The following is a 27,426-nucleotide window of genomic DNA, read 5'->3' on the forward strand; positions in this document are numbered from 1 at the left end:
TTTGCTTGGCACCTTTAAAATCAAACCACTTATACATGTATTTCAGTACCCAAGCATGGATTTTGGGGCATAGTTTTAAGTGGCCGGTATGGGTATTTTTAGGGCAGGATGGGCTTCACTTAAAAAGGCATTATCCAAATTTATATACACTGTATTTATATTAATAAGCACAATTATAATAATTGCCTTTTTCAACAAAATACTAGTTTTCAATCCCTGTTATGGAGAGGCATGAATAATTTAAATAATTGCCTTAGTTAGTACTCTGTGCCAGTATCAGCGTCGCCCTACCCTGCCCCGAACATGGTGTTAGCCTTTTCTGCGTGGACTCTTTCACTGAAGAAATCTTTCTTTAACCGGGGTTCTCCCTGGGGATTGTTCCAGGTAACAAAGCAGTTCTTGCAGTCAACTTACTATAAATGCTAGCACAGGACAGATCATGGCAGTGCTCCTGCTGCCGTGTGGTTATCTCTCATGAAAACTTGTTATTCACTTGTCTATGACGCTATACATGACCTAGAGATACGTTAAGCATTTCCACCATGCTGCAAAGATCTAAACCACTAAGTTTCAGTTCTCGCTTCTCACCCCATGAGTCAAACCCAGCAGGCTGCAATAGCACCTATTAATTTATAGACTTAATCCCAGGGGCACATCTGCATGCTTGGGAGAAGGCGTGTCTGGTCAGCTGTTGCCACAGCGATGGCACAAATAGGCAACAACCAAGAAGAAAAGAACCTGTAGCTGCATGTATGCTTTGGTGAATTTGGGTATTTAGGGGGTTTTATTTGTTCCCGTACACAGCATATTTGGAAGCCTTATGTGCTTTTTTTCCCCGTTCTAATTAAAAGTCTTTTGTTAGAAGAAAAATAAGATATTAGATGTGTTAGATAAGCCGTGCAAATTTTGCATTTTGCTATAAACACCAAGGTTTCTGCAATGCAGAGCTGAACTGTTAGAGGTTATTACAGTAGTTTGAATCTCATGAGGAGGTTAAGGTGCTTAAAATTATTCCTAATAAAATGCAGCTAAATAAAGTACTCGTTAAATGTGAAACAAGGCAAAAAATCCTACAAAGACAGCATGTGGCTGTCACTGGGAAAATGCTCAGTACCTGCTTCTTGCAGAAAATAGAACATTACTTAAATAATTTAAAATCCAGATTATTTTCTGTAGAAAAATAATCATCAGTAAACCACTTAAGGGCTGGTGCATTTCTTTCTTTCCTAAGGATGGTAGAGATTCATGCACAGACATCAGCAAAGGGCAGCTTTCTGAGCTGTTCCCTGCCAATTGCTGACAAAGGCAGTCCTAATGAATCATTCTGAATTGTGATCATGTGCTACCAGCCCACAGTGAGCTGCCAAAGAGGAAGTGCAGCTTGTTTTCTTTCATTTTCTTGATTCCTATGCTGTAGGAAGATGAAAGGAGCAGGAGGAGGAGGCAGCAGCGGCAGCCAAACTTAATAAATAATTCTGACGATTCCAGATATCAAATGGAGGCCCCTGAGTGGGACCCACTGAAAAATGACACCCTTCCGCCGACCCTGACGCCAGCTGTCCCTCCGTATGTGAAGTTGGGCCTGACCATTGTATATACTGTTTTTTATTCACTTCTTTTTGTGTTCATCTACGTTCAGCTCTGGCTGGTCCTGCACTACAGGCACAAGAGGTTCAGTTACCAGACTGTCTTTCTGTTTCTGTGCTTGTTTTGGGCCTCTCTTAGGACTGTGCTCTTTTCATTTTACTTCAAAGACTTTGTCACAGCAAATTCTCTCAGCCCCTTCATCTTCTGGCTCCTCTATTGCTTCCCAGTCTGCCTCCAGTTTTTTACCCTGACCCTGATGAATCTTTACTTCACACAGGTAAGCAACAGATATTTGGTTGATTAAATATGACAGAATGATAAAGCATTGTTTTGTAAGATTTGTGCGAAAGATGTAATTTCCTAATGTGCTTTGGCAAGGCAAAAAGCAAATTTCAAGTTATTTAGCTGGGAATTTTAACTTTTGATCTCTGTGCAAGTGATCAGTTTACAGTGAGACGGGAGCCTAAAGTGATCATTTCAGGAATGGCAAATAATATATCTACTGTCCATTAAATAGGTGTCATTTGATATAAAGGTAGGAAAAAAACGTACAGGAGAGCTGGAGGGCTTGAAGGCTGGATAACCAAAATGCCGTTCTGTTATTATTCTTTATTATTGTTCTTAGTGCTGTTATTAAACCTCATAAGCCTCCTGGCTTAGCAGACCTTGATATCCGTGTGCTACCAGAATTGTAATTTGTAATTTTGCAGGCAGCCCCCCCCCCCCTCATTTTTTTCATAAGTTGATTAAAATGTTTCTCAGTGAGATTTCTGTGCTGTGTATCAACAACTGAAAGTGTAGATCGAGCCCTGCTGCCGGCTCCCATGCTTACAATGATCTGTATTACAAATAGCAGTGAGTCTGGGCCCCGGTAAGTGCTGGCTGCTGTACAGAGGTACATACACCCTCTGTTTCAAGGACACCGTGATGTAAAGGTGAATTAGCCATGTAGGGGGGTGAAGGGAACAGTCTCCCTGTATCATTAGGTTGCCTTGAGAATATGTCTGCTACAGACAGCTAGGAAGCCAGGTAAATTAGGGTGCACAGAGCTCCGTGTTGCTGCAGTTAGATTTGCTTGGAAGTATTTATGGTGAGCTTGGGTATCTGGTCACTGGGCTGCAGGACGGGATGTTGGCATGCTGAGGCACAGAAAGGCTGCTGGGCTCGCCTGAGATCTCACAAGAAGCTCGCAGGAGAGCAGGGGTTGGGATCAGTATCTCCTCAATCCCACTACCGTGCCAGGAGCAGAAAGCCCAGCCTGCCCTCAGCTGACCCTTGTCAGAGGCAGCTTTTCCAGGGCACAGGTGGCTTGGCCAGGGGAGCACCAGCCAGCCCTGGAGCACCCCCAGGCAGCGCTCAGGATGTTCTGCATGTTGCTGTGTGCCCCTCGTGGGACCAGCTCAGTGCCCGGGTTTGGATGCTTCTGTAGTGCCTGCAGTGCTTACCGGGGCTCTGTAGTGATACAGGCCTGTGAGTCCTGAACAGCCAGGCTGTCGAGATCGGGCTGCTTGTGAGAGCTGCTCTCCCAGAGCTGAAAATGGGGGGATTGGAAGCGTGAAAGCTGTAAGAGGATCACTTGAGTCGCAGTGGGTATTACATACTTAGAACCACGTACACAGTTGTGCACTTAAGTTTGCTTTTCTGGATTCAGGGGCTGAAATGCCTGTAACTCGCCTGCTCGCTCCCCAGGACTTGAGATGCATTAAAGGATTACAGGAACCTTTCATCTGCATGCTGCCCAAATCTGGCTCAGGCATGTAACGACCTATGCTTTATCCCACGGCATTTGAGAGCGGTGCAGCTCCCCAGGGGCAAACGTCCATCATCACGCAGCCCGACACCATCACAGGACTAAACCATAGCCCTGAGTGAGGTTCTTCCCTCAGACACGCAGGTAGGGCTGCGGTGGAGGTCTGGAGGCAGACTGCAGCATCTTGGCTCTCACCCAAGAGCAGCCAAAGCTGAGGGGAGCCCAGAGCACGCACGGCGGCTGCGCTCCGTGCATAGGGTGCCAGCTCTGAGTGGCTGATTGCAGTGAGCAACCGATTCCTCTTGTCGATGGAAGAAGTGAAAAGGGAGCACACGGAACGCACGGATATGTGCCTTTAACTAATTTTTGTCAATGCTGCCTGATATTACTAAGGAGGTATGAGGCACTAGTTGGAAACACACGAAATGCTAAGGCTGTTGGTTCTGCCTTTGACACGATTTCTGCTTTGTCACCGTGAGTCCTCACAATCTTCCTCTGAGCCCCCGTATAAAAAAAAAACAGCTAATAGTTACCTGTCTTGAAGTGCTGTTGTGAAGCTTTGGAAACATTATTTGCTTTGCCGTTCGGAGTTGGTGCTATGTGTCATAATCTTTAAAGACTGTGAGCCACTGTAGACTGGCACATTATGAGCAGCGTTGTTTGCTTTAGAGCTGGTTGCTCCCATTGAAATCTTATCTCAAATATCTCCCTAGCCAAAACAAAGCCTTAAGAAATCTAAGCACAGCCACTGTAGAGATATAATGTAGGGCACAGAATCAGTGCACATATTTTTAATTCACTGTTATTAATTCTCTATTTCTAAACATTAAAAGGTGGTTTGGCTTGAAATTCAGCATCTTCTTAAGACTGTATGTTTAATGTGCATCTAGCTTTCCACAGTAGGCAAGCAAGAACTAGTGTGAAAGGGGTGGGGAGAGAGAATTTTGTTTTCAGTAATACCTTATAACTTCACAGACCTGTTCAGAAGCAACATTTACCCTTTTTTCTCTAGAAGGAAGGAAAGAAAAGTCTGCAGCTGTGTCTTGTTGCATGAAAACCGTGCTATTTAACTGATGCTTAGCTTCAAGAAAAAGAAGTGTTCTACGTGTGGTATGGGGACAGGGGACAGGGAGAGACCTCATGGGTCTCAGGACTTTGCAGGTGTTTACCTGCTGCCCAGCAGCCAGCATTTCTAAATGTGGCATTGCAGAGAAAACCTGGAGACGCAGAGGCGAGAAGAAAAAGTGATTCCAAAAAGATTGCAAATGCTCCTGGCCCAACAGAGAAACTCATTTGGCAAGTGCCCGAGGGCATTTTTTAGAATAATGAGCACCTTTGAACTTGACAGAAAGTTAGCCACAACTATTCTCTTTTTAATAGGTATCCCAAAGCAACGAGGACACACATTTGGACTGCTTCTTATGCCTAGGAAGACAAATAAGCCAAGATGGCGTCAGCACAGCGGGGGTTATTCCCAGCCTTGGGCAGCACCATCAGCAGATACAGGGGAAGCCAATGCGCTGGGCAGGTTGCTAAACCAGGGGACCTGTAGCCAAAAGACAAGCTACAATCAAAGTAGTTTTGATTCAGAACAACTCCTGAGAAAATGAGAGCTATTCTTTGGGTTGAGAGCCAAGTTCAGGGTCCTTCGCCATGGTCTTGATGGCAGAATAAAAACGGTGCTGTAGAAAAGGCTTGTGTAATATTACCTGCGCTCAGAAATCACACACTGCAGCAAATACATGTGACTTTCTAATGAGAAACACAAATTTCTTAGAATTTATTAGCTTATAATGTCTGTATTCATCCTCCTGTCTTCTAAAGGAGAGAAATACTGCTAACTACCCTCTCAGGATAACCCTCTGTCTCCTTAGAAATGATTGAAGTAAATCTCCTGTGGAGCTGAGATCCATCCCCGACCCATCAGATAGAGCTGAAGAGTGCATTTTCACCTGCAGAGACCGAAAAGCCCACGGATACATTTGCCTCACACCTGCACCTCCCACGGGTGTATTTTGGCTGCTTAATAAAGCAAAGGCTGCACATGGGCAAATACTGTATTTTCCACTTCAGCTGAATTCAGCCAGCGAGGATCCCAGGACTCGAGCACTCTTATTTACGTCCTGCCTGGCCAAAGCTCCCATTCTTCCCTGCCCCTGACAGGAGGCTGAGATGAGTCCTCAGGCTTTACGCTCAGTGCCCTGGGCAGAAGTTTAAGGAGGCTGTGGGAAATAAAATAACAAGTTGTCTTTTTTGGTATGGAGGTGGGCAGAGAAGGGCTCGCTTCACTTTGTTCTGTTTCTTCTTTACATTTTCCTGGGGAGCAGGATACAAACGAAGGAGGCAGGCTAGCATGGAGGGTTACAGGCTCAAAACACAAGGTCAAGGCCAAAGGCTGTGAGCCATCGGTGATGCTGGAAATCCCAGTCCTCCCCTGTGGCCAGGCACACTGAGCCACTTGGTGGGCTGCAGGTTTAACCATTAGGTTGGGAACTTCTCCAGGACCTAGAGCTAGCAGGTGGTGCTGAGCTGAAGAGCTGTGGGGCTGTGCAGCTGGAGGAGGGCTGGTAGCTGGATTTTCCTCTCCTTCCTCCTCCGTAACCATCTTCCCTTTTCTCTGGCACTCAGATGGAGGAGCTTACCCTGCCTCCCAGGCAGGGCTGATAACATCAGGGACTTTCAAATGAGGAGAAATTGTGCAGAGTAAGGCAGTTCGGAGAGGAGCAAGCCATGCTGGAAGTGCCTGGCAGGGTGGGGTAAAACCTGCATGAGGCTGTCGGAGAGGCTGCCCGTATCTGTGGAACTGGGGCACGAGTTATCTGTGAGGGAAATGAAGGGGGCTTCTTATGCTCTAATTCCTCTGGACAGGACTTTGACAGTGATACCACCGGTGAGAGAACAGAGAGGGCTTTTTATTTAGGAGGAACATTTATTGTTTGATAAATATGAATACACCGTATGTTATAAAGCTTGCTATTTGCAGCATGCTTCAGATGTACACAGAGCTACAAGAGTCCAACTCGAGATGGTGAAGCGTCAGCAAATACGTTTGGCTTAAAACATTACCCTTTGGATCCGTAGGAGACAAACTGGAACTGCAGACTGGCTGGCTCTCAGCATCTGACATGGAGAACGGCGTCGTTTGGTTTGGATGGTAATTGGATAGGAAAGTGCAGAGAGCTTGCTGTGGCTGCCAGCCCCACGATGGTGCCCGTCCCTTGTTTCTGCCAGCTCACCTCAGGCTGACTGGCAGGGGTCTTGTTGCTGGTATCAGGAGGCTTTACAAAGCAGGTAGGGTTTAGGGAGTAGAGGGAGAACTTGGCATGTTTGGGGGGAGCTGATCCAAATGCAGGAACATTTAACATGAAAGAATGAATAAGGAGAGAAAAAGCAAGGTGGGACTGCAAAATACACGGCAGAGGAAGGGTGTACGCATTGGCGGTGAGGGGCTCTGGGCCTGCATGAGGCTGTGGCCTATTTTCAGGGTGCAAAGAAGTTTGCACAGTGACAGAGGGAGAGAGGGGCAGTGGTGAAAAGGACTGGGAGGGGAAAGAACACGCTGTGCTCCACGTATAGTTCTTTGAAACGAGGACTGGTAAATAAAGCTGAACTTCATTCCTCTGCGGAGGGCCGGCTTGAGACATATGCAAGCACTTAGCACATACCTGAGGCTTTGTGGTGAGCTGAGGCTCCTGGAAAAGTGAACTGATCAGCCAGACCTGGAGGTATGCGGGAGGTTTGTGCCAGTGTTCCCATCAGCTCAGCTAAATCAGCGCGAACTGAGAATTGCTCCAGTGAGATTTTATTTTAGTGCTTCTTTTGTTCTGGGAGCGTGTAACTTGGCTTTGACACCTGCTTCATTGATATTTACAGGCCCAGAGCGGTTCCTGACGTTGCTTCCATTACCCATAGCTGGAACCCCCTGAAGCCTCAGCAGCCTTGCCCTGCCTGCCTGCCCAGCAGCTCCACAGAGCTCCCTGCAGCCAAGCTGCTGAGGGACTCCTGTGCCATCCCCGGCTCTGCTGCTGGGGGCTGGTAGAATGCCTTTAAGGTCAGCTGTTTACATCACTTGTTGCAACAGAGGAATTTTCCCTGGCTGTATTAAGGGCTTTTTTGGAGTCCTTTTGTACTGCTGCCCTTTTATATGCCAGACATACACCTCAGGGGAGTAGAGGAGGGAGTGTGAGAATCTCATTTGAGGTTTCCAATCCTTCAGAAAAAAAAGAAGGAGTCAAAACAAGGTATTTCTCCTTAAAAAAAAAAAAAATAAATAAAATAAAAAGTGAAAGGGGAAAAAATAAGAAGGAAAAGTAGCCCTTTGGACATTGGAAAATCAGCAAGGAATTGCACTGAGTTTTCCTGGTTCCTATTTATCCTGGGGATCTCTGAAAGGCCTCTTTTTAAAAGTCTGCCTTCTGCTTACTGCTTAGTCTGTTCATAGGAAAAGCCTGGTTTGCTCTGGTTTGCTGGAAGACTTGCTGAGATGACTCAGATACTGACTGGAAGCTTTCTCAACACTGTTGCGGGGAGGGGCCATTGAGCAACCAGTCTTTTCTTCCAGCGTGCTCTTGAGTGAAATGAGTGCTAAATGCAAAGAGCTGCACCCACACATCTGAGGTATATGCAGATCAGCTTCAGACATCCCTACTGCCACTGAACAGCCCTTTATTCACTGACAGTCATACCACTTCCAGTAAAGTTCCTCATGAAATAAAGCACCATCAGGATAAGCCAAGGTGGCAGAACGTGGCCGCCTGTGTTCCTGTTTAGCAGTGACTTTGTACGAATGCCGGTTCTTGTACTAAAGCTTTCATTCTATGTAGCATCCATTTTATGCTTAGTATCAATCTTCTTTCTTAATGGTCATTTTGCTCTGAAAGAATCCAGAAGCATTTGCCTGCTGGGACAGCTCCACCAAATGCGGGATCACAACGACACGGCTGCTCCAGCAGCCTCACACCTGGAGATGTTGCCGTGCATTTTATCGGCAGCAGGAACGCCACGCTTGGCTTTTGATAAGTTAGCCATGGAGCCTTTGCTGAGCAGGACAGCCCTGGGCTGCTTGATGTGAAAGTAGCACTTGGTGATATTGTAGGGGTGGATGGATCCTTTCTGGGGAAGCACAGGAGATGGCATTCAGGAACTTGTGAACCTCCCAATGCTTTGTGGACCCAGCACGACTCATTGCCCACCGGGAATTGTCTCGTGCAGTTCTTTGCACAGGCTCTGAACACCTCTGTTCAGTGCTCCTCCTGTCCAAATTAACGGTACAGCATGGGTGAGTAAGTGCTGCTCAGCACAGCTGAGGACTGTGGAATGGCCCTAGAGACAAGTTTTTCTTGTTTAATTTCAGTGAGCTCAGGAATCTGCTCCCTCCCCACTTGCCCACGGTGTTTTCCAGAATAAGCAGGGGAGGTAACATACCTAGTACAGAACACATACAGAAAGGATTTTGAACCCCAACTATTCTCTAAAAGACTGACAGCTCCTCTCTGTGCGCCACAGGAACACAGAAATCTCACAAGCCTGTCATACCTCTCCGCTAGGTAGCAAATAGGTAAAACAACATAAAACATGTTCCTGAATTCCTGTGAGAATTGATGATCTAGGAATTTAGAGAATGAATCCCCCAAATCTTCTATAAGGGATACTGCCAGAGATGTTAACTACTTGAAAACAGTGCCAATGGTCGCAGAATATTTTTAGAGGTTTCCCTCCCCCGGCGTTTCAATTTTATTCTCAGCTGTTATTTTTCTAAGGCCTACTGAAAGGCTCAGTCCTCTCTGCTGGTTCAGCTAGTCCCAAGCAGACCAATGTGTCATAAAAATAATTTCCAAGTCAAGGCAGCTGCTTGTGGTGAATAGCAGTTAAATGACAAGTTGTTCCAGGAGCACTGGAACAAGCAAAGCCTGATTTTCTCCAGATCTGTGTTTCATGCTTGACTTTGAGCTGTGACCGGGGCTGCTTCTATAACTGGGGCACTTCTTGTGGTGCTTTGCTATGTGCAGCCTCTCGTACCGTGTGATGTGGGGTCATTAGGCAGGATTCTCCTCACATCAGATGCACTTAGAGTGTCCCTGACTTCTGTTGGGTCATTGATTTTCGGGAGGGTGATAGAAGGATCATGTCTTTGACACTTGTTTTGCAGTCAGCTCTCTGACCAGAGTATTTTGAGATTAGTGGGGGGACAGATAAACAGCTTGACAGGCCAGACACATGCCTGGACACACACAGTGATCATGTCATTCCTGTTTCCTGGGGGAAGCATGATAATCACAGCAAATATTATGCAAGCTACACTACAGGGCATGCAAAACCAAATTAAATGGATAAGGCAGGGTGACTTGAGAAGGAATCAATTAGGCAGCAGCCCACAGAAAGTCATGCAGCATGATTTTTGGTAATTTCAGCAACCAGTGGGCTTCAGTGTTGGTTGCTGAGCTTAAATGAACCTTTATAAATTTTTATAAACTGAGTGTGTTTAGTAACTGTGATAGCTTACGAAAACGCAGTGGTACTTACCTAGATTTGCTTTTAATAAACAAGATACAAAATATGCTAATATATTCTTGTATAATTCCTGATGGTGGTTAAACACCTGTGACTGATACCACCTACCTACATTGTGGAAAATGTGTCAGTATTTTGTCTCTCCTGTTTCAGCAAGGTAATTGATTTGCCTGAGCTCTCTCTGTAAAAATACGTACTGCTCTGTCAGTGAGTCAGTAGAAGCCAAGTAAACCTCAGAGTAAACCAATTCCTTTGGGTCTTGATGGCATCCTTTTGTCAACGCAACGTAGATACACAACCTTACATATCTGATTTCAGGCCAGGGCACTACGGTGAGCTTTTGATATGAACAGAGCATCTGACCCCAAAAGCCAGCATGAGCTGGTGCGTGTGAGAGACGTACTGATAGGACGTGTAAGAGCCTAATAATTACTTACCTCTTTGATTATACTGGCTCTTGTATAAAAGCTGGTATAAAACCTTATTCACAAACCAGAATAAGTAAAAATAATGGTGGATACAATTTGTGTACAAGTGCATCATAATCTCTTGCTGAGTGGTTTTAATACTTTGTTTATAGCTTGCCTGCCTCAGATAAGCCATAAATGCAAATCTATTGTGTGAAGAAACCTAGCATTACATTTCACGTGACATGTGAGGCAGGATTCCTGTGGATCACAGTGTTTTTCTTTACTCATGTGTATTCTAGGTCTGATGCAATATTTTTCTGCTTTGCAGGTGATTTTCAAGGCTAAATCAAAATATTCCCCAGAGCTACTGAAATACAGGTAAGAACTGTGCAAATATTTGTTATGGTAAAGAAAAGTAGCCATGTACTTTGAGAAACGCTACATCTCTGATCATTTGTGGTGCTCATATCTCTGCTACTCATATTTAAATCCCAGTGTTTACGATGATGGTTCTGAGGCCATCTTCTTCCTCTGACTTTTCAAAGTCTGTGTCATTTCCCAACACAAGCAACGTTTTCAGCCATTCACATATTTCAAAGGCAACTATTTCAAATAGAAGCAGAATACATTGACCCTGGTGATTTGTCTACAAAATTTGTTTCGCCTATGTGTTCTTAAATAAAAGCTTTGTATGTTAGGTGAATCCAGATCCAGCACTTTGGTAAAGGTAGCAGGGTGGTGTATTCATTTTGACAGGAAAGAGTGAGACTGGTTATTTCTCAGCCCAGAAATGAGGTCAGTGGTAATAAAAGACTCCAGAGTTTCGGGAAGCTGAGACAAGTGTTATGAAGGGAAGGAGCTAGAGAGAACAGATTCAATGTGATGATGTGTTTGGGAGCTCACAGATAGCTTTCCACAACTCCATAATGTTGAGGCTATGGTAGCTCTGCATTTAGGTGGTGAGATCCGTTTGGGGTCTTGTTTGAGCAGGAGGGATTGTCAGGAGCTCCCTGAAAGCATCCTGAATGGCATAAATGACCAGAAAGCTGAGGAAGAGCTCAGAAAATTAATGTTCACTGTGGCAATTCGTAAAACCTTCAATCAGGGGCAATGTTGTTTAGTTAGGGTGAGAGAGCAAGAGAGGTTGTCTCCTTTCTAAACAAAGGTTTACAGTTTGAAGTCAGGATGGGAAAGCAGAGTAATTTGCCATTGAAATCTGACCCCTTATTTGCTGACTGATCAGGAGAACGTGGAACTGTATCAACAGGTCAGACATTAATACTGTCCTTGCTCTGGACAGTGCGTTATCTGGCTGGGTTTTGACACAGCTGGAGCAGTGATCACCCAGTGCAAGTGCATGAGAGACAGAGATGTGCAAGACATGTTTGGCAGAATGGCAGGACAACGAGAGCAGACTTGGGGTGAGCGGTGCATGGACTGGTGAGCAGTGAGGTATGAGACAGGCAAGGTGTGGATGCTGACTGAGGGATGGGGACTCCATGCTGAGGAGCAGCTGATGCAGGAACAGTGAGGGTGAGAACAGAGAAGGCTGCGTCTGTTTTGGTGGCCCCAGGAACGCTTCCAAGCTAGTGGGTCTGTGTGCATACCTTGGCTGCCTCCCAAACCTCAAGGGGCAAGAGCCAGATGCTCCCTGGTGAACGCTGCGGCATACAAATACCTACATCCCCCTTTGGGCTCTGGTTTCTGTGGGAAGGAAATCCAGGAGTATGGGCTGGCAGGCAAGCACAGCACACACCAGCCAGCCCCCAGCAAGTGACAGAGCCTGGAGGAGTAAGGAGGAAGGCTTTGCACAACACCTGAGCTGTAGGTTCTGCTGGTATAGGGAAACTGTGAACATGTTCCTGGCTGGCTTTAAAGGTGAGAGAGAGACTTTGAACCTTGTCTGTTACTAGTGTTTGTGGCAAGGCTTAATTCATGACAAAAAGCACAAAAAGTTATTTCTTCAAGCAAAGGGAGCTTCTGAACTTGTGTTATTTGTTCAGTGTCCATGAAGTGACCGCATTATTGTGGGCAGTGTTTCTCATGTACAGACTGCTCTGCTCTCAACAGATCAACGCCTGCCCCGACTCTTGCCCTCTGCATTTCTAACACAGGTCACTCTTGGATCTGGTCTAGCCTTTTGCCTCTTATTCAGCCCTCTTGTTAAAGGACCACAGTAGTATCTTGTTTTAATATCTAGAGCGATTAGCATGAATGTGGTTAGCCTGTGTAAAAGAGCCAAATAAATGAAGCCGACCTCATTTCCTTTCTTATAGAGGGCAGCTGAAGTGGTGTAAATACACGCACACCTGCAGCAGAGGTCCTCTATCTTAATCATAACAGGCTAGTGAAAGACGGATGATTTGGGCCTTCATACAGGGGTGGAGTCAACAGTTACTGAATTTGATTTATTTTATTTTATTTTATTTTTGACTTTTTCACATTTTTTTTAATAAGTGACAGACCATATTGCCTGATGTCATTTCTGCAGCACGGCAGGAATGGATAAGGGCAACATGTGAAAGTCAGCAGAGAGGTGGGGATGCAGTCTGTATATTGACAAAGGTCTCAGAAATCAGAATCATTTCAGATAAGGGAAAAATTGATGAAATCCTATCAGAGAGCTGTAATCTTAAGTAAATTTTACTCAGCATAGCCTTCATGATATTAGTCACTGTGGCAAAAGATCTCACGGCCAAGCCTGTACTAGCCCAGCTTCGTATTTAAACAGCCTCCTTCTGCATCTCCCTGGGCTTGGAGAGTTCTTACAGTCCCTGGGTTTGAATGAGGCTTGCTGTGCTGTGTGTGCATGTGTTGTACACACAAACCTCAGACACTGTATGGTTTCTGAGGAAACCACATACAGAATGTAGTAGTTTCACCCAGATTTTCACATTAAACAAGGCAGAATTCACGGCATTCAGCTGAAATTTGGTGTTAAGCTTAAAGAAAAACTTCAGAGGTGCATCCAGCCTGACACAGAAAAAAGAGAACAACCTGACATGTGCCTTCCCTGGCCAAGCCAGATTACACACAGCTCCGCTTTAGGGACTGGCCTCAGCATGGGGATTATGCACAACAGGCTGTTTGAACAGTTGCTGGTGTAATGTGGAAGCACCTCTCCTGTCCAGCTTTCTCTTTTCTGAAAAAAAATAAAATGCTTATTCTTTCCTTCTAGGTGCCCATGTAGTTGAAATGTAGGGGCGCATTCTGCCTTTAAGTGAGGCTGTAATGTTTTCTGCAGCTGCAGAGACCCTAAAACTGCCCAGAGAGACACAGCCTCCATCTCCATCAGTGCTTATTCAGAGGTTCAGCAACAATGCTTCCTTTGTCAGAACAGGCAGCCGCTTCCCCAGCCACATCATGTTAATAAGGGGGATGGAAGCTCATTATGTGAAGAGCTGCACAACTGACGGGCCATGACAGCTCACACTGGTACATATGGCAGTGTGTGGGCATGAGAGCATGACAGTGCTTTGCTGGTGGTGTTTTTTTGGCTAAAATCTGTCAAGGAGGAGCACGGTCTGGAAGCTTCTCAGCCTTGCTGTTTGTGAGCCAGCATCTGGGGCATGCAGGCTGAAGCAGAAGGTCCCTCTGACTAAGCAGAGCACAAAGACTGCACGTACTTACTGTCCCACACATAGGCAGTGTGTAAGTGCATATCTTTCCTCCTCAGCCCCAAACCCACAGATGTATCTTACTTGCACTGCAATGGGGGAACCGTACGGGTGGTGGGGGGAGCAAATAGGCTGTGGGAGGGCAAGGAAAGGAAGACACCTGACCATAACATAAAGACTTTTGGAATATTAATAAAATCTGTAAAGGTTCCACCACTTCAACCAGGAGCTGCGTTCTCCAAAGGAAGCCGTGTGAGAGAGGAGAAGCTTCAGGACTGTGAGGTTTACAGGAGCTGCCCTTGTGTATCCTAAGAGCAGAGCCCTGCCCTGGAAGATTATGAATGAGCACAATCTTCCCCCCCAGAGGGAATTTCCATGACTGGCAAGGAAAAGACAGCAGACTAGCTCACTGCCAGATATAGCTGGGAAGAAGGGCATTGATTCATAAACACAAGCAGAGAATTACAGGCTTTCAGTTCTCCCTGTTACACATCTAAAAGGTCTCAAAGGTGTACCCTTTCCTTTCCTGCCCTCTGAAAAGAAGCCAGCTACGCTTGTGTTTTATGGCTGGGTTGGTGCCATCCCAAAACAATATGAACATGTGAAAGAGAATTATCATCACTGGGCAAAAGTACTTTTGAACAATACAAATTTGATTCTTCAGAGACAATCTGTATGTTTGCTATCAGCCAAATTCAAGATTCTCAGCAGGCATGAAGGGCTGTGACCAAAACCTTATGTTCTGTGACTGTAGATTATAAACCTTATCAGAAATTGCCTCGGTCAACAATGATAATGAAGTAAGCAAACACTTAAAATGGAAACATGCTTCTTTTTATTCCTTTTTTTTTTTTTTTCTTTAAATGAAAAACTCTGCAGCTGTGTGTAGGAGTAAAGAGAAGCAGCCTTCCTTGACTATATGGTATACTTACACTGCAGGTATCACTGCTGGGTAGGTAGGAAAAAATACAAATGGGGAAAACCAGTCCAACTGCTAGGCTCCTGCCACATTCCTGTTCCAGCTCTGCTCCCGTGGTTGTGCAAACAAACCCTTTGCCTGGCATAGATGGCAAAATGTCAACCCATAATCGATGTGCATATTTAAATTTCTCTCAAGAGGCTTCCCATAACCAAGATATTTAGGAAAAGGGACAGAAAAAGATGCTGGGGAACCAATAACTCAGAGATTTCCTACAGTTAGACATTTCCCTAATTTAATGTGAAATCTGTCTACAAAGACTGGCAGTGATGTTTTTCACGGCAGTGATGATGTAGTAAAACCAGGATCAACACCAGCCCATTCCAACCAACTTGACCTTTTGTGAGGTTTCTCCTGTCAGCAAATAGTCAGAGGGTTTGTGCTGTATGTGAAGTGCATGCCTTAAGACGTGTATTTAAATGATTTGTAAGAACTGTGCCACTATTTCTGCTGCAAACACTTTTCCAAGTTTTGTTGCCTGACATTAGTTTCTTTACCTACTGCTTGTTCTATAACTTCAAAAAAAAAAAAAGGTTTGAAATAAGCTGTGTTCATCTCTCCAGTGGTCTAGAGTACTTTGATTTTGCCTTGGGTGGCTGCTCACTCCGTCAGCCTGGCAGCCCAAGTGTGGCTTTCAGTGCTCAGAGTGCAACTTCCATCTCATGACTGACACTTGCTGAACAATGTCGCTAAAACTGTTTTCTCCTCACTCTCCCAGGTTGCCCCTCTACCTGGCTTCTCTTTTCATAAGTCTCCTCTTCCTCTTGGTGAATTTAACATGTGCAGTATTGGTGAGGACACAGAACTCAGAGAGAAAAGTCATTGTCTCTGTCCGGGTGGCAATTAATGACACGTTGTTTGTGCTGTGCGCTGTTTCACTCTCCATCTGCCTGTATAAGATTTCCAAGATGTCTTTAGCCAACATTTACTTGGAGTCCAAGGTAAGGTACATTTTCAGTTCCTTTTAAAGTACCTTCTGAGAGATGTGGGCAGTGCGAAGTGAAGGCACAAAACTCTGTTGATCCCCCAAGAACTAGAGGCCTTAGACTTCATAGCTTACACTTGTCCATCCTGCTCAATAAATTAATTAAATACTAAGCAAGGGTGCTTTTGGCTAACAGCAGAAACCACAAAATACCTGTCTTTAGGACAGAGTTTATAGATCTACTGGCTGGAGTTTCTCAGATGTTCTTCAGATGGATACTGCTTTCTCCAGAACCATGTCTGACGACCACTTCATTTCTGTACTGGTACATAGAGGTACTTTAGGATCCTTCAGCTTGTCAAATTATTGATTGATTATTTTAAACGTTTAAGGTAGCAGCTTGCTCATTGTAAGTCAGAAATAGGAATATGAATCTCCCTTTATAACTTTGCATACTGTCCTACAGATAGTAAGAATGTGTTTTAGAAGACTTAATGCATTAGAAATTCATCCAGGTGGGGAGAAGGAGGAAAAATGTCCTATCACTCTGCAAAATGTTCTTTCAAGAATTTTCATTAGGTTCACAGCTTTGGTCAAAGGGCTGGTTTCATAGGTGACATCATGTGATAAAAGCTAGCAGTGTTTGTCATAAAATCAGTGATGATGTTTTGTACCTATACATAATGACACTTGTATTCACAGTACATGGTTACATCTTAAAGTAAATTAGTTTAACCACTAGAGCATTACCACAACAAACCTTCCAAAAACGTAAGTTTCAGCTGCTAGTTAGAAAATCTTACAATAAAATCCATCTCTCCATTTAGTTAATCAGATGAAAGGAACACTTTTCCTCTTTAATCAAATCTGGCGATACTGCACAACAACTGAGAGTTCATGGCTGAACAAAAGATTCAAAAACACGGCTTAGTTTGTTTTGTTTCTTTCGAGTCTGTCATTTGCTGACCAAAGGGCATGGGCAATGGATTATTTTTACTAGGAAGAAAAGTTTTTCTACTGCTGCAAATCACAGAAGCGTAAATCTCTGTAACAAAGCCGTGTTAACCTACAAGAGGCTTTGGTAGATTACTTTGTTCCGTTTCCTCCTTCTGCTGGGAACCCGATCTTCTTTCCTTTAAGCTATTTCACAAAAAAACAAACAAACTGCAGCACTGCTGCAAAGAGGAAAAGACAGGACACTGAGCCATCAAAGTCTGAATGTTGAAATGAGAATTAAAGAGCTTTGCTCTTTTCTGCTGACCTGAGGTGGGAGTCCCTCTGGGGACCTCCAGTAGGATTTCACTGCACATACTGCAGGATACAGAAGGCTGGAGCCAGCGGTGAAAAAACATCCTGGTTTAATCTGCTACTGCTGTGCTGAAAAAACTAGCTAAAGAAGAAAAAATTGTTCTTCATGGTGACACGATAGAAGTATCATCAGAGATAATGTCTGGGTCGTGTGTAGATAGGGATTGCTACCAGCAGCCTTTTATTTGTATCTCCCTTCTGCCTTCCGATCAGGGGTGAAATTGCTGGTGGAGATGCTGCATCCACCTTCCTGATGTGGCATGGGGACGGACCTGGCTCTCCGGCCACAGGTCGGGCAGCACCAGGGAGGTGCGCGGCCCCGCCGTGAGGTGTGAGGGGCTGACTCGGGACGGTTCTGTGCTGGCCAGAGGCTTCCTGTGCTGGGGCACTGTCAGCCTGGGGCTGCCCCCTCTTCTACAGAGACGCCTTCTGGCTCTGCTCCTATCTCTGCAATCTCCCTTCCCCAAGCCACCACACGTGACTGGCAGGGAGAACAAGACAATTTTATCCCCTTCTTTGCACTTGGTGGCAGAGTTTGCTAAAGCTGCAGCACATTCAGCTCTTAAAGAAAGCAAAGTTATTTAAGAACGACAGCCCTGTGGGGAAACTGGTACAGGGAAATGCCGACCCCATTCTGCTCTTCACTTCTGTTTTTGAACGCTGCCACCGAAGGGGCTGAGGTACTGAGGTACGTGCCCCTCGGCTCGCTCACCCTCGGTTTCCATGGCAGCGCCGCTGCTCGTGCAGGAGGAGAACAGAGAAGTGCCCAGCAAACGTTTCCTCTTTCTGGCATTTCCTGCTCGCTCGTCTCGCCACAGCTTTCACCGCCTTGTGCCGGGTGCCCGGGTCCCGTTCCCACACAGAGCAGGCTCCCGGCTCGCCCCCAACATGGCTGCAGGTTGTGGCCTGGTCGGCAGCGTTTGGAGCGGGAAGTCAGTCAGAGAGACTGGCCGCGCTGGGGATTTTGTAACACCCCTGAGCTTGACTGGTCTCTGAATCGGTGTTTTTTGCTGGGAAAACACACAAGCTCGTTTCCTGCAGGCTTTTCTGACAAGTCCCTGAGCTCCTTTTAATTGACTCTCCTCAGGGATGACCCAGGCCAAGGAGCTTGGCTGGCAGAGCCGCAGGACAGCAGCTGCCAGCACAGCACAGAGGGGCCCTGAAGCTCAGGGATTCAGGACGTGGTGACTCGGTGACTTCCCTGATGCTCCAGCAGCTGGTTGTGTTATCTCTGTGCTCTCCGGTGCTCTGCTCCTGGGCTGCAGGTGTGGAAGCAGAGTTTGGGTGGAGGGGACAGGGTGCAGGCCCGCCTGTCCCTGCACTGCCGCGAGGGGTCCTGTGATGGGAGGAGCAGCTTCCCTCTTGGCTCATCTGTCCTGGATGGATTAGAGGAACCCATCTGCATGGTGTGGGTCTCTGCCAGGAGAGGGAGGGCAGGGCTAGTGAAGCAAATGGCTGCAAGGTGTTTTGCTCCCCTGCAGCATGGTTCTCTATAGCATTCCTCTTTCGGCTGTGAAAAGCAGTATTGCAGAGCAGACTGCACAGAATTTACATCGAGTTTCTTCCTTCAGAGGCAGTCCCCTTTTGGTACATCTGCTGCCTCCACACTCAGTCTCACACTGCTCCCTGTAGCCATGGCTCCTTGATTCCTTCCTTTGGAAGTTGGTGCTGCTGCAGCAACTCCTGTGCTGCTCCCTCAGCCCCCTGCATCAAGTGGCCGGGATGTCATGTCACACTTTTTCCTCACACTGGATGAGGCTCTGGCCCCTTCTCCAACCATTTCCTTCTCTAGGACTCAGGAGCTATCTCAAATCCACACTTGCAGTCTCATTGCTTCCCTTGTGCCAGTGTCCCACTCCCAGCTTGCCCTGCCATGTTCACTCTGCCCGTAGGCTGTGCTTCCTCGTTGTCTCCTCCATGTTGACTTTAGGTAAGGCAGGATGTTCTGTTCCTCTGTGGGCTGTATTTTACTGCTGACTCCTATGATCTGCTCAGTACTTGGAAGGGGAAATAGGTGCACAGCAAGCAGTTATAAAAAGATGTAAGGTTGCATCATACTAGTAGTCAGCACCTGATATAGGATGCTCAATAGCTAGTGCACAGCTGGAAGCTGAATTCTCCTGCTCCATCTGATATCAAGTGTTGTTCTCATGTACTGTCATTGCTGTGAAAATAGTACTTGTACAACAGTCACAGGAGTTAGTCACAGCCCATCTTGGCAGGGGCTGGAATTGCTACCATTCCCTGGAAACCACCATGCTGGTAAAATATAGGAATACACATCGTATAGGATGTGCTGATGAAAGAAGGAAGGTCAATCTCCTTAGGCAAAGTAGTGTGACAACCCCCTGAAGTCCATGCAAAGCGATGTTCTTGTCAACTTCCCATACAAATAATAACCTATGTTTAATTCTCTTCCAGGGCTCATCTGTGTGTCAGGTGACAAGTATAGGAGTGACTGTTATACTACTTTATACCTCACGAGCCTGTTACAATTTGTTCATCTTATCATTTTCCCAAACCAAGAAAGTCAATTCTTTTGATTATGATTGGTACAACGTATCAGATCAGGCAAGTATGAAAATATTTGCTAATGAGAAAAACTCATTCTGCATGTGACGGCTGATTTCCTAAATGATATGGCAAGAGGCAATAATATATTAAAATTCTATTGCTTTTTTTTTTCGTTTATTTGATGCACTAGAATTGTTTTGCTCTAGGAATATGAAGAAAGGAGGGAAAAAAACAGCACTGAAAGAAAAACTTAATTAAATTATCCTTTTATATCGTGTATTTTATTTACTTTGATTTTATTAAAAAAAATCATTTTATTAAAAAAAACACAGGTGTTTTGTTCATTAGAAAGAAAGTACTGTGGTTACAGGAGAAAAATAGTGCTTGATTCCACTGAAATGCCAAGTTCTAAAGTAATTGTCAATTCTCCCATTGCCTTCTAGTGCTGTGGAGTTATTTACCGTAATTCTGTCAGTAGCGTGATACCGTCTGTAGTTTTAGGTTCAGACTATGATTCCTTTCAACTTTTAATTAAGACAACGATTAAATGACAATTCAGGTTGAAAACTAGGAGTGGTAAAAACACTGAAGGAAATAAGCAGGTGATTCTTTGAATTTTGTGAAATGTGGGCATCCAATTCCTTTCTCTACTCTGAAGCATGTAGGTAGGTCCCAGTAGTTTTCCAGCTCTGTCAAGGCTCAGCAAAATGGAAGGCCTGGGTCTGGACCATGACTAAATATTTTTTGGCCCCAAAATCCCAGACACATGACGCTGCCCCACCACCCCAGCAAGCACTTGCTGAGCAGAAGCCGTGTTCCCAGACATGCAAGCACCTCATAGTACCAGGCTAGACTAGCAAACCTGGAGCCATTATCATTTTTTTGTTGAGTAGTAGATAAAATTGTAAATAAGATGTAGGTAAACAGCAGGGGAAGATTGCCCAGAGGTTCTCATTAAGAGTTATTTGAGCAGGGTTTGTCAGGGGATCACTAATCTCCCCTGCTGCTGTGTGGTTAAGAGGAGAGCAGCTAGGTGGTACCACTCTGTGTAATTAGAAGACACAAGTTTCAGATGGAAGGGCACTAGGCTGTGATTCACCTCCTGAATCCAACTTTTACTCCCCTGTCACTGGGGCCTGCAGCAGATGCTGCTGACCCCTTGCAAGGACGGGAAATCTATGGCCAGAGTATTGGGTCCAGTTTCCCACCTGGAGGCCGTGGTTGGTGCTAGGGAGCTGAGTGAAATGCTTTAGGGTTGTGGCACTGCCTCAGCTCACCTGTCATAAACATTACCCTTATTTCTTCTGTAGAAAACACACAAAAAGACAAGATTTGCCCTCTGCAGCTGTGGTGAACAGTGGAATTAAATCTAGAGAGGAGTTCAAAGTTAATGCTAGAGTAACTGCACGGTTATTCAAGCTAAAAACATGCACCAATTTGAGGGGATCCAAGCATGAATTTTAAAGGTCACATTGCCAGCAATGCCCTTGAAGACCTGGGCATTGAGTGTTCCTTCATGTGTTATTCTCAGCTGGGAAAGGACTAGTTTCTCATTATGTCAGTTTTATCCCTTTCTTCCCAGTCTAAGAGCCTAGCCTGGCAAGCGGCCACTGAACTTTGATTTTCCTGAAGCAAAGATAGAGGCATGAGAAAGAGAGAGGAGAGGAGGTAGAAGGAAAGGGAAATCATGTACCCGGCAACATAGAATATTGATTTTTTTTTTCTTTTTAATATGCCTTTAATAATTAACCAGGTTAATCCAGCTTTACTGGATATAGTTTCTGGCCATGTTGTTCAGCCACTTAAGTATAGGTCTTCATAAGAAGACATGTTGCCTCTTGTACCTTCTAAGCAAGCCGCAGTTTTTGTTTGTGAACATTGTTCTCTTTGACTTTTCAACAGGCAGATCTGAAATGTCAGCTGGGAGATGCAGGTTACATAGTGTTTGGAGTGATCCTTTTCATCTGGGAGCTCTTGCCTACTTCCTTGGTGGTGTATTTCTTCCGTGTCCGAAACCCTACAAAAGATCTAGTGAGTGAAATCTGTTAATACATTTGATAGCATGATGTCCTGGCAGGTGTGGAGGGCTCAGTTTCTGAAGGAACTTTTGCTTCTTTATGTTTTGACTTATCTTTTTCAAGGTGTCCTCAGCAGAATAAAAGCAACTCAAGCTTACCACTTTGTTATGCTAAAGTTTCATGAGAAAATCTCATCATATTTACCAAGAAGAAAGGATATTTCTTGGGCAATTTACCTTAAGAAACAGTAATCTTAAATTTAGGGACATGTTCCTTTTGGGTTGATATGGCACCATACTAGAGTCAGTGAAAAAGAAGTCGGCTTGTTATTCAAACCTGGTATCTTTCATTACACAGCAAAAATCATTCTCTGCTAACTGTTCAATGGCATATATGAAATATATTGAACTCTTCAAGCTTTGTGCCTGCTGAATTGTTTCCATGTCAAAAGCCAATAGCCACAGTAAGCGCTACTACCATTTTTGTTTGCTATTTCAGCAGAGCAGGGAATAAGGTGTGAGTTGTAAGGGTAACCCCCTCTAAGTACTCTTAATGTCTAGGCAATTAATAGATGGACTATCATTTAATAGCTGTAGGCAGCATTCCCAGGTTAGTGTAGGATATGCTGGCTGACAGGTACATGGGGAATATCAGCCTTGGACTAGGATCACTAAGGTAATGTTTCTATAGGGCCAATCCAGTCAGCTACCCCAAGGAAGACATAAATGGTAAATTCACATATAAGAGAAGCAATTCATATGTTTTTGTTTGTTTGTTTGTTTTTGTGTTGTTTTTTTTTTTAGAGGACACCATGATTTTTATCCTCACACACAGATTTCAGAGATAATAATAATGCCAAACTGAGTGAGGAAGTAACGAACCTCCACTTAAATAAAACTCTTCTTACTGTTCACCTGCAATACTGATTTCCTGCTAGAAACCTACCAGTTAGCCAGTGCGTACATCACAAAAAAAAAAAAGGAAAAAAAAAAAAAAGGAAAAGATCGGATCAACTCCTGCTTAGGAGTCAGCCAGGATAACTGCAAAGAAAATAAAATAAATGTTTTAGTTTTGCTGTTGCTCTTCTACAAAGTGAATAGAGAAAGAACTACAAATGATGTTAGAAAGAAAAACCAAAGAGGCTGTGTAGCAAGACTGAACTTCAATGCAAATATGCCACAAGAGGGAGACCAAGGGCCACAGGACTTTAGTCTAACGTGGTCAGTAGACTATTAGAGCAATAAAGTATTAGAAAATGGTCCTTGGCAGAAAATACTTGCCCAGAAAGCATGGGATTGGAATTAAAACAAACCCTCTTTTTTTTTTTTTTTTAATTTTAAAAGCATAAATCTTAACAACTTCGATTTATCAGAAATCCAAAATGTACTTTATTTGTGATAAGGAAACTTGCCAATGAACGGTTGTGCTTTGTTTTTTACGCTTCATTCAGGACTTCAGAAACAAAAAGCATGAGTGGAGGCAGCCTGCCTTCATCATTGCTCAAATGTAAAGCTCTGTGTGACTGATCCAGCCTGGATCACGCAAGTTGCCTGCGTGCTTTGGTGCTGCCATGGGGTAACTGCAGTGCTTGGTCCTCTGCCTTGCTGTAGCTTCAGCAAGACCAATGTTGGAAATGGAGAAATGACAGAAATTGACCTATTTTTAGTTCATTTATATTGAAATTATTTAAAATCTAAAATACACTGGGAGGTTAAACTGCTCTCCTATTGAAGGCCAAGGAGAAGACATCATCCTGGCTTATCCATGGGTGCAAGGAGTCCTGTTCCCTGGAGATACAAGCAGTGGATGAGTCAAAGAGGCTCAGCTGGGTCCTAGATGTCCCTACGCACTGGCTTCAGAATCATATGGACCTTTCGAATCTCGTGCACTTTCCATTTTGATTCATAGGGAAATAAAGGCAAAGTGTTTTGTAAATGAGGGTGTTACAGGTACACCCCATTCCCTATTTTAGCAAGGGACATTTCCTTGGGCTTTGGTCCTCACAGCACTGTGTAGATACCGACATTGCTGAGGACAGCCCCAGGGAGCCTTTCAGCTGTGGTTTCGTGAAGCAGGGTGTCAAGGTTCAGCATGATCAGTTCCTGAGGCAAGGGAGGGAACTGCAGGAGGAGGGTTACAAACAGGGACAGGGGCTACAACCAAATCTCTTCAGATTCTTTAACGTCCTGCGGTTCCTCAGCTGCCTTCCTACTGCTCACTTCAAGCCAACTGGCTAAAAGCATAAAGCATCCAGGACAGAAAATTCAGCTGACAGGCTGAACACATCCTGAAGGGTAGTTTCAGAAATGGGTCATATCTGTTAGCTGCAAGGCAGTAAGAGGAAAAACTGTTAAGATCACAAGACTATCACTATGGTAGTAGAGAAAAATACAGAAAATATGAAAATATTTCTATTGTCTACAGCAAATTGAAAATTACCTATTTTATCTTGGAAGCCAGGAGGTAAATTTCCAGTGGCAACTTCTAGAAGAGAGGCAGCAAGCAGTTTATGTGTTGTACTGACTGAGGTTTGTTTCCCTTCCTTCAGGCCAATGCAGGAATGGTCCCAAGCCACGGCTTCAATCCCAGATCTTATTTCTTTGACAACCCTCGCAGATATGACAGCGATGATGATCTGGCATGGAATATTGCACCACAGGGAGCCCAGGGCAGGTAAGATACAACAGGTAGTAGCTGGATTCCCATAGCAGAAACAGCTGGAGGAGAAGGAAGCCACACACTGCAGAATAATGTAGATTGTCAAGCTCCAATTGTTGCTTAAATGATAAGGGGCAGGGAGGAAGCAAAGGGGAAAGCTGATGTGGCAGCACTGAATGACTGTAGGGATCCGAGGGCCCCACAGAGACTACAAGGACGCAAGAGGTGTGTCCTTGTGTAAGTGTGTCCAAGTGCAAGGCGCTGCACCTGGGTTGGGGCAACCCCAGACAGGAGCACAGACTGGGAGAACTCATTGAGAGCAGTCCTGCAGACTTGCAGGTTCTGGTGGATGAAAAGCTTGACATCAGCCAGCAGCGTGTGCCTGTAGCCCAGAAGGCCAACTGTGTCCTGGGCTGCATCAAAAGCAGGGTGGCCAGCAGGGCGCGGGAGGTGATTGTCCTCTTCTGCTCTGCCCTCATGAGGCCCCACCTGGAGCACTGTGTGCAGCTCTGGGATGCCCAGCGCAGGAAGGACAGTGATATGTTAGAGAAAGTCCAGAGGAGGCCACAAGGCTGGAGCGCCTCTCTGATGAAGAAAGGCTGAGAGTTGGGGTTGTTTAGCCTCACGCTACTCATGGGAGTAAAGCCAGTACGCCAGAGCTGCTGCCCAAATCCAGGCCCCTTGTGCACAGACACAGGAGGTTTAGCTCTGTCACTGACAGTCCATAGCAGCAATAGGACTCGGCCTGGAGTAGAAGCACTAACAGCACAGCACTAAGATTGTCAACCATGTTCTGGATTAGCAAAGCAGAAAAGGTAGAGTCTTCAGTGAACTAGAAGAATCAAGAAACAGGTAATGAGTCAAGAATGCTTGGGCTGAAACATTTGCCAGATAAGAAACAAACTGCAGCCTGAAGTCACAGCCTAAATGGCTGTGGTTTTATTTTGCACTTCAGTGTGAGAAGTGCACCCGTGGAACTGCATTTTGCACAAAGTAACTAGCCAGGCATTTACACAACCACCCTGCCAGTCACTAATTCCTGTTTTCTTTTTTAAGCTTCTCTCCAGACTACTACGACTGGGGCCATCAGAACAACAGCTTCATGGCTTACATCGGATCCCTCCAGCAAGAGGCAGCATTGGACACAGAGCGGCCAAGTCCCATATAACTTCAGTCACCTACAGCATTCCAGGACATTCCAATATTAAAACAGATGTTCTGAAAAACAAAGCTTAGCAATTCTTCGTCACGCTTTGGTTTTTAGAAGTGTTCTATGCACAGATAAATGAAGAACTTGTCTTTGCCACAAGCTTTTCACAGGTTAAGGAAAAGTGTAAGCTAATGATTTAGACTTTGAAGACTGTTTAATTAATGCCTTGTTCTAAGCCATGATATTTTTGGCTTTGAATAGAGTTGTTAGGGTATAATTTAATCATTTTATGCTCATTTTAAAGGAGCAAATTTCATGAAGGTAAACGGCAATTATTTTCTAAGTATTTTTATTTTTACACTGTATTAGGTTAGAAATATGTGATTATGATGAATATACTGTAAACACATGAAAAGGTTGCTCAAACGCATGACAGTAGGGATTCTTACATGCACGTAACAGCCTGTAAGGGAAAAATGTCAACTCCATTAAATATTGTCTTTTCAAGTTATTACTACATTCTTGGAGCACAATTTACTCTGCATCATCACTGCTTACTCAATGTGGCAAGATAGTTGGAGGCTAATAATATTTATGCACTAGTTACGATCTCAAAACACGGTATTCCTCTAAAAATAGAGAAATTGTATCTTAGCAGCCATAGAAACAGTCTTAGAATGGAAGAGAGAGTCATCTGCTCTGGTTTGGGCATTTTGAACTGTGAAACAGGTTGAACACCTTTAAGTCTGAAAAATTAAAGCTATGTGATCATTTTTGTCAATCCTTTCTAGGTACTTTATGTAGAAAAGTGATTCAAATGCCTAGTCAATGAGCAGAGAGATGGATACATGTAGTATTCCTTATTTTAATATGGTAAGTCTAGTCCTCCTCCTGTCTTCTAGATAGGAAGAGTTATCACTGGTTTGATAAAACATGTTATTTATAAGGCATCGATCTGAACTCTGTGGTATTGTTAGATACGATTTTTGTTCCGTTGGAGAAGGGAGCACTGCAAGGTGCACTGACATCCTGAAGCTCATGGCCCTGTTAGAAAGCAGCTTGAGAGACTACCTGAAAATCTGGAACAAAGCTGCCAGTAGCAGCAGCTAGGGGAAGGAGAAATTAACCACAAACATAGCAAACCTATAGCACAAGTCTTACCCACAAAGGGGAGATAATAGAAATTTTAGGGAAAACCAGAAGGCACAATATAATCAGCTGCAGTACCAACGTTGAACAGCTGTTTTATAAACTTTAAATGAGGTAATGCTAGTCTTTAGCGCATTTCCTGACTGAAAATGTTCATAAAGATTAAATGCTAATTTTTTAATACTCTGAACAAAGAATTTTACACAGAAGTGTAAGATTCTGCTCCCAAGATGACTGGGAAAGGGAAAAAATCCTTCCAAAGAAATCCAGGCTTGAGTTGAAGCCTCTGAATTCAAAGCCAGGAAGTTTCTATCAAGCACCCTTTGCTTCAACACAGTGCTCAGCCCCACAGGGCACCTCCCCTCCTGTGAGGGCACTCTGCCTCACCTGCCCCAGCATCTGCAGGGACATTGACCTGAAGTCATGTCCCAAACCAAAAACACAACCACCACCTCTGTGCTACAGTTGCTGTCAATGAATTAATCCTGCATTGGTTTATTAAAGGACAAAACAGCTGTTCTTAAAGCATATATGGTGCCTGCCTTCTCTCTGAGACAAACAGTAAACTGCTCTGCTGGTGGACAAGCAGGTACCACTTCCCACTGCAGTATCTCTTCCAGGTTGGTGTGAGCACATTCTTACTGTCTTACTGTTTTCACCTGGGAATCATAAGCACTCCTGGTTACATTAAAAATTTAAATTTCTCCAAAGGTGGTTATGTCAGATTGGAATGGGAACCCTGTGGAGTTCTATCATGTTGGAACAAAACTACTTGAAAGTCTTTCTAAGTGTGAAGAAAATCTGCAGGATTTGCATTTTCTTCACAGCAGATACAGCTGCTCTGCAAAAAT

General features: G+C 44.6%; 1 protein-coding gene across 1 annotated transcript; it reads left to right on the forward strand.

Annotated features, from left to right (window-relative positions):
• Window positions 1–1,420: 1,420 nt before the first annotated feature.
• GPR137B (G protein-coupled receptor 137B) lies at window positions 1,421–25,876 on the forward strand. The gene is made up of 7 exons (XM_084283480.1): window positions 1,421–1,864; window positions 10,586–10,635; window positions 15,572–15,794; window positions 19,508–19,661; window positions 21,507–21,631; window positions 24,167–24,291; window positions 25,333–25,876. Exons 1-7 carry the CDS (start codon window positions 1,496–1,498, stop codon window positions 25,442–25,444), a joined length of 1,158 nt encoding a protein of 385 aa, XP_084139606.1. The 5' UTR covers window positions 1,421–1,495; the 3' UTR covers window positions 25,445–25,876.
• Window positions 25,877–27,426: the final 1,550 nt, after the last annotated feature.

This window comes from Netta rufina (assembly GCF_964035555.1).
Source record: "Netta rufina genome assembly, chromosome: 3".
In the NCBI taxonomy this organism is placed as follows: domain Eukaryota; kingdom Metazoa; phylum Chordata; class Aves; order Anseriformes; family Anatidae; genus Netta; species Netta rufina.

Excerpts from the sequence above, each read along its gene's own strand:
- GPR137B (XM_084283480.1), top strand. The coding sequence starts at position 1,496 with ATGGAGGCCCCTGAGTGGGACCCACTGAAAAATGACACCCTTCCGCCG. Across the intron at positions 15,795-19,507 it reads ACATTTACTTGGAGTCCAAG|GGCTCATCTGTGTGTCAGGT; the intron begins GTAAGGTACATT and ends ATTCTCTTCCAG. Across the intron at positions 19,662-21,506 it reads CAACGTATCAGATCAGGCAA|ATCTGAAATGTCAGCTGGGA; the intron begins GTATGAAAATAT and ends TTCAACAGGCAG.